Here is a 7,858-nt window from a genome sequence, read left to right as displayed (position 1 = left end):
TCTGTTTGTGTGATAGTTTCTTTGGCTGTGCAGAGTCTTTTCAATTTGATGTAGTCCCATTGGTTTGTTTCTGCTTTAGTCTTCCTTGCAGTTGGGTTTGTTTCATCAAAGATGTCCTTGAAGTTTAGGTGGGAAAGTGTTTTACCAATGTTTTCCTGTAAGTATTTGATAGTTTCTAGTCTAAGATCCAGGTCCTTGATCCTTTTGGTGTTGAGCTTTATTTCTGGTGAGATAAGGTGGTTCAGTTTCATTCTTCTGCATGTTTCAACCCAGTTTTCCCAGCACCATTTATCGAAGAGAGCCTCCTTCCTCCACTTAATACTTTGGGCCCCCTTATCAAGTATTAAATATCCATAGGTGTGGGGGTTTAGTTCTGGGCTTTCAGTTCTGTTCTACTGCTCTGTGTGCCTATTTTTGTTCTAGTACCATGCTGTTTTGATGATGATGGCCTTATAATATAGTTTGAGATCTGGAAGTGTGATACCTCCATTTCTGTTTCTTTTCCTCAAATTTTTTTTGGCAATTCTAGGTGTTTTTTGGTTCCAGATAAATGATTGTTGTTTTGTTCTTTTTCTCTTAAAGAAGCTTGGTGGAAAAAGCTCAGTGGGCAACCTGCTAGCAGACCTCTCCAGGCCCTGGGGCCTGGTTATAGGGGGAGGGGAGAGGGGTGTGCTTGGGAAATAGTCAGAAAATTTCCTTTCTTTTTTCCTCTGATTCCTAATCCAAATTGTGCTAATCCAAATTGTCACTCCCTTGGTGTCATCCTTAGGACTCCTTAATCACAGTCCTGCTGAAGGCCATGTATCCCTACCCTTTCCAGGAGTTGTTGTCTGAGCTCAAGCCAGCAGCTGCTTCCAAGTTGTCAGCTTGGCTCCGCCCCCCACTTACCCCTTTTAAAACCTAACCAGAGCCATGGATAGTTCACTGGATAGAATACCTGTCATATTCCTGGCCTAGTTATAGCCATTTGTGGCACTACATGGGAGGTGCTATGATACTGGGTGGTGGGAGGATGGTTGTGAACTCTCCAGCAAGGTTTGGTCTTTCCTTCTATCACTCTTTATACATATCTGAATGAAAAAGCAATCCAGAGCAGTTAAATAGTGTATGCTTGGGACCTGGCATCACACATACACACACCACCACCACCACCACCACCACTACCATCAACAACATCAACACCATCATCAAACCATGATACCCACAAATTGGGATCTTTATGATGTTAATTTTTTTTCATCTATTCTGTTTCCTCTCTTGCCAACAGCAGCCAGTCTCCAATTTCTTAATTGTAGAGTCTCTGCACATGTTTCTGTTATTTTCTCTGTTATGTTATTTACTTTTTTTCTCACTTTTGTAGTTACCTCACACTCTTTAGTATCTTTTTCAATATCCTAAAAGCTCCATAAAAGAAAAAAAAAATATCCGTCTTGGTCACCATTGCCTAACACAGTACCTAGCAATGAGTAGGCTTCAAGGATTTTTTTTTTTTGTAATCCATATCAAAACCTCACAAACAGGAATTACATAAAAATATTGCATAAACAGGATAAGCCTTTCTGCAGCAGCCATATTTACTTCACTTTCTAAGGAGGATAGACATTTAATTTAAATAATATATGCCTGTATTTGTGTGTCTAATGTGTTGAATCTAAAATGTACTAAAATATGAATCCAAATAACAATAACGGCAAAGCCAGGATTAAAATTGTTTTCAGATGTGTAACATTTTCACTACGTTGTCAAGAGTCAAATTTTCCATCATACGTACACTTGCAATATGTAGGTTTTGATACAAATTAATTTCAGCATAGGCAAATTTAGGTTGAAAAGAAATCATTCTTAACATTACTGTGTAACAGGCACATATTTGTTATTTTATTTTATTATCTTTATTTATTGGACAGAGACAGCCAGAAATTGAGAGGGTGGGGGGAGATAGAGAGGGAGAGAGAAAGAGAGACATCTGTAGCACTATTTCACCACTTGTAAAGTTTCCCCCCTACAGGTAGTGACTATAGGCTCAAACCTGGGTCCTTGCACATTGTAACATGTGGGCTTAACTAGGTGCGCCACCATCAGGCCCCACATATTTGTAAATCTGGCATCTGAAATTGCATTTTAGGCAGATTCCTTAGAACTTATTTTTAATTTGTGATGGTGATTCACTGAAATCCTTTTCCACACCTCTAATGTTCTCAGTAGGAACATTAGTTTTAAAGGATCCTGGTCAATTGTTTGAAAAGGATTGAAGAAATATATAGCATGGTTTTTATCTGGACTCAAGGACTACAATATAATAGTTTCAGTGTCTTGCTGTTGATGCTGCTGCACAAAACCACCTATCTTGTGCATAGAGATTTACATTTCAAACAGTGTTTACCTATAAAAATCTTACTTCCTAGAATAAACCTAAACTAGCTTGAGAATCGCAAAATAGCACACAATCTTTTGTTTTTATAAAAGTGCTTTGTTTGAAAAGCTTAACATCCCTTCAGGATCAACTGGTGAAGGCCTGGAGCTTTTACTAACTACCCAGCAGCAAGGAAATAAATGCCCATTGTATTTCTTTGGTCTCAAGGCAATCAGGGTAACAAAAAGCAGCTACAGTTTCCATCTTGTGTCACTCAATCTGTTCAGATGATAAATTGGTGTTATGCATGGTGATTTTCTCATAGGAATCCAGTTATGCCAATCAGCTCTTCACACTGAACATAGCAGGCTCTCACTCTCAGCAAGGTCTCTTTCAGGGAAGGTGGACTTGACTTGCAGCAGTAGTGAAAACTGATACTCTGGTAGACTCATTTGTGTCCTCAGTTTACCTAACTCTAAAATGGGTCAGCCTTCCCATTTGACTGTAGATCCATGAGGAAGCAAAATAAATGCTTAACCACAGCTTAAAAGTTACACACACACACACACACACACACACACACAAGCAGTTTTTCGTGCTCAGGGAACTTACTGAGAACACTTTGATGAATCACGTGTGTTGCAGCCTTCTTAAAGAGATAGGCACCTACTTTCCCTCTACCCTAAACACCGCCCTGAAGGAGGCGGCGGCAGTGGCCCAACAGCAGTGGTAGTAGCGGCTGCTAATGGGCAGGACTTGCCCCGTTGCTGAGTAGTGACAAGGAGCCTTGTTGTCTCTGTGGTGCCTGGGAAGCAGGAGCCCCGTGGGCCTGAAATCAGCAGCACTTTTTATCCCAGAATCATTCATAGACAGGAAGCGGCGCTACGGAATCAGCGCGGGGTAGTGTGGCAGCCCAGAGGTGCTTCCTCTGTTGAGAAAAGGTGAGGTTAGAGGGCACAGGTGACAGGACCAGAGGAAGATGGAGCAGCCAGGGGCTACGGCTTCGGGAGCAGGAGGCAGCAGCGAAGAACCCGGCTTGGGCAGGAGCAACAAGAAGAGCTCAGGAAATCGGGCCGCCAACGAAGAGGAAACGAAAAACAAACCAAAATTGGTGAGTGCTCCCGCAGCCCCAGCGGGCCTTGGGGCGGTGAGGGGGAGGGCAGAGCTCCAAGATCCTTCTGCCCTGAACGCTGGGGAAACCATGGGTTCCCTCCTAAATGTGACCCCGATCTTGTGTGCAACTCCGGAAGCTGCTGAAGCAGCAGCCACGCTGAGGCGGGGACTGGGCGGAAGAGCACCCCCTTTCCCACTTAATCCATTTCTCAGTCTTGTCAGAACCTAGAGGCAGTGCTGGAAGGTGAAAGACCCCACCTCAACTTGAAGAGACCTTGTTATTTGTCTGACTCATGGACTGGAACCATTGAGCAGTTCCATTCTTCTCCCACTTCTCAGTTTAACTGTGTTTTTGCCTTTCATGCTTAAGAGTCCTGACTGGGAACATTCCTTTCAGTTCACCCAGCCTCAGAAGGAAAACTAAAAATGTAACTAAACCAAAATAAAAAGACAGTAACCAGAAAGCACACAATGTAGGCTTTCAATCTTTCTACTTTATCAGAAATCTTAGTAAGAGGTGTCTACTTGCATTTTTTAAAAATTTAATTTCTTTACCGTATGCCTCTCCATGTGTTTGCCTAGGAAATATTTTTGGGGGGTAGGATGGAGGGGAGGGAGTGGGAGTTGGAGGCTAAGTGTGGTACCACCAACTGTCTTGTAATAGTTTTACAGTACTTCCTTGAACTTTATAGTAAGAACATTTAAAATCAGTAGTTCTAACCGTCCTGAGCATATATGAACCAGCTTTAGTAGTCCATTTCCTGTCACTGACTTAGTATGCAGAGGAACGAAATCTATGGGGTCTTACATTAGATTGGGAAATACTGGAATTTCTTAAACTCATTAGATAAAAGGTTCCTCTTTTAAAAAATATTTTCTGATTCTGTTGACAAGAGGGCTAATGGTTAAACCGTTTTATTGCATAAATCCAGCAACTAACTCCTTGTCTTCCAAGGAAGGCTTTTAATTTAATTTTCACTTTTAAGGAAGAACTTGATTATAATAAGGATGGAGAGAGTGGCATATAATTGTTTCTTATACATCTGACCATTTTGTCTGTGCGTGTACTTACTTTTCCTGCTTCCTATTTCTCTTTCAATTATGAACTACCCTATAGGGAGAGGTTGGTTACACTAAGCTTTTAGAAAATTCGCCCCCTCCTATTATGTGAGAAGGTTGGGGTAGAATAAAATGACAAATTTAAAGTCTCATCAGTTCTATCTAACTTGAGGCAAATAGAGGACTAACTTAGTTACATTTCAAGAAATTGAGTTGCACTCTGAATTATCAGTGCTGGCATAGGGTTAATGATATTAATGGGTGCTTCACTATTATGATATTTAGAGAAATTTTGTGACTATATCACCAAAGGTAAATAAATATACTTAAATTTTTTTAGATGTTGTGAAATGTATCAGTTTGCGGTAAACTGCTGGTTATATTTCTCTCTCTCTTTCTCTTTCTCTCTCTCACTCTTTTTACCTAGTACACAACTGGTTTAAAGAGTGATTAAAGGTTCAGCAAAAATGAAAGTGAACTGAGTCTCCACAACTAGTCTAGTACACTTAAGAAGAACGCTTCATTTTTAGGGAATATCTTTTCAAGAGAAAACACTTTATTTGGTAGTAAGAACACCTTGATTATATTTTTCACGTTCCTTTGGTCATACTTGCTTAGACAAGGTAACTACATAGTTATGACATGGTTATCACTTTCAGTTCTTAGCTAACACTGTTTGGTGTTAAATGTAACTAATATAATAGAGAAACAAGTTTGAATACAAGAGTCTGTGAATATTAGGCTATTTAGGAATACATTAAAACACCTTTTCAAAGAAAGTAACTTAATCAAGGAACAAGATTTGGTAAACTTGTTAAGTGTCTTCCTCTTATTTTGAGTTTTCTCATCGAAGTGCTTCACACATGTTTTTCCAAGAGCCTTTAGTGTGTAAGTCACAGATTAAAGCATTCTAAGTAAGATAGTTTTAAATTATTTATTTATCAAGAATAGACACAGACATTGAGAGAGAAGGGGATGATAGGGAAAGAGGAGCAGCACTGCATCGCTGTTTACTAAGCTACCCCTATATCTCCCCTGCAGGTGGGGACTGAGGGCTTGAAACAAGGTCTTTGCATATTATAACATGCATACTCTATCAGGTATGCCACTGCCCTGCCCCTAAGATAAAGTTTTACCTAGACTGAATTTCATGATTTTGAATATTTTAGTAGTCACTGTGATTGTTCTTTAATTTTGTGCATTGTGATTTGGGTTCATAAATGAGAACCATATGGTAGTGTAATTGTTTTGTAAGTAATTGTGGGAAATAATAGGCTCTTAAATACCAGGAATAGTATGAAAAATTATATGAAAAAATTAGTATACATAGACATGTACATTCATTTTGGGCCCCTTAACTTTGTCAGTTTCTCAAAGCCATCTTTTACTTATAGGAAAATAACAAATATTGGGTTGCCAAAGAAAGTAAATTCCGTGGTCCGGGAGGTGGTGCAGTGGATAAAGCATTGGACTCTCAAGAATGAGGTCCTGAGTTTGATCCCTGGCAGCACATGTACCAGAGTGATGTCTGGTGTTCTCTCCCTCTCCCTCCCCCTCCTCCTCTCCCTCCCCCCTCCCCCTCCCCTCCCCCTCCCCTCCCCCTCCCCTCCCCCTCCCCCCTCCCCCTCCCCTCCCCCTCCCCCTGTCCCTCCCCTCCCCCTCCCCCTCTCCCTCCCCTTCCCCCTCCCCCTTCCCCTCTCCCTCTTTCTCATAAATAAATAAAATCTTAAAAAAAGTAAGTAAATTCCAGTTCATTCCACTTGAACTCACTAGGGAGAGGAGGATGTCACAGTGATAAAGGGAGAAAGGGCCATACCACCAAGTGGCTGATACTGAAAAAACTTTTTTTTTCTGGGGGGGGGGGTCAAAGGTGAACTATATAAAAATCTATGTATAGCAGCATTTGCTAAGATGAAGATTTTCACCAATAGAGAAGTAATTCAAAAGCTAGAGTTGATTCATAAAGTATAAATCTTGTGATTCAGTTTTCATTTATTTCCTATGGTTCTGGAAAACTGGAGAAGGAAATCCTGTTTTCTGTGAAGAGAAACTTCATTTACCTTGCCAACTTTTTGATGGATTTTAGTGAGAATTTTTTTCAGAGTTACATTTGAATTTTACTTTAAGATTTATGCTCAAGATTGATTGACTTGGGCTGGAAAGACAGTTTTATAGTTATGCAAATACCTTTCATGCATGAGGCTCTGAGGTCCCAGGTTTAAACACCCCAACACCACAATAAGCCAGAATTGAACAATGCTCTAGTGTCTTTCTCTCTCTGTCTCTCTCTCTTTGTGTGTCTTTCTCATTAAGATAATAAAATATTCAAAAATGTTAACTCAAGCTTTAACAAAATTTGTTTCAGTTTTCTTCATTTGCACATTCTCATAAGAATTATTTTTGAATGGCTTAACGTATTTAATGATTTTGCATTTTTGTAGTTTTTTTAGACAGTAGAGGTGTCTTATTCCTTCCTTTTCATTTCTTTCTTTCATCCTTTATTTCCTCCTCCCTCCTTTCTTTCTTTGTTTCTTTCTCTCTCTCTCTCTTCTTTCTTTCTTTCTTTCTTTCTTTCTTTCTTTCTTTCTTTCTTTCTTTCTTTCTCTCCTTTCTTTCCTAGAGCACTAATCAGCTTTAGCTCTGGCTTATGGTGGTGCAGGTGATTGGGGATTGAACCTGGAACTTTGAAGCCTCAGCTAGGAGAGTTTCTTTGCATGACCATTATGCTATCTACCCCTGCCAGATGGTAAAGTTAATTTGAGTTAACTTAGTAATGTGAAGTAACAAGTTAATTTTCTGGTTATTGTATGACTTCCCGAGTTTTTAATCATTGATTCTAACTGGATAAATCATATATATGTCTATCTTATCTCTCTATTTTACCAGATTATTGCTAAGACAATTCTGTTTGTGGTGGTGCTGAAAATTGAATCTGGAAACCTGGAGCCTCAGTCATGAAAGTTTTTGCATTACCACTAGGGTATTTCCTTTGCCCTGTTTTTAAAGTTTAATTGATAAATTCTGAGAACAATGATTTCATATAGGTTCTAACATTTATTGACCAACTAATATATGCTAGGTATTATTATGAGGGATGGTAATTTGCAGATGCACCCTTAGTCTACTGAGGAGACAGAGAAGCTAGTGATTAAGGAGCTGTGTGATTACAAATGATAGTATGTATGAGGTTATGCTATAAAAACATTATAGAAGTGGTATTTCATTGTTGAGATAAATCAGAAAGAGAAGGAATACGGGATGATCTCACTTATGGACAGAAGTTGAAAAATAAGAATAGAATAGGGAAACATAAAATTGAACTTGGATTTGGTA

The 7,858-nt window shown here is 39.5% G+C and overlaps 1 protein-coding gene across 1 annotated transcript in view; it reads left to right on the top strand.

Annotated features, from left to right (window-relative positions):
- Window positions 1-3,075: 3,075 nt before the first annotated feature.
- The window catches only part of DIAPH2 (diaphanous related formin 2), an 816,245-nt gene continuing 811,462 nt past the window's right edge, over window positions 3,076-7,858 (top strand). The window contains exon 1 of the mRNA XM_060182500.1: window positions 3,076-3,464. Within this exon, the coding sequence (XP_060038483.1) occupies window positions 3,333-3,464 (132 nt within the window). The 5' untranslated portion in view covers window positions 3,076-3,332. The remainder of the gene's footprint in view (window positions 3,465-7,858) is intronic.

This window comes from Erinaceus europaeus, chromosome X (assembly GCF_950295315.1).
Source record: "Erinaceus europaeus chromosome X, mEriEur2.1, whole genome shotgun sequence".
NCBI lineage: Eukaryota > Metazoa > Chordata > Mammalia > Eulipotyphla > Erinaceidae > Erinaceus > Erinaceus europaeus.
This window is presented reverse-complemented; position numbering and strand designations above follow the sequence as displayed.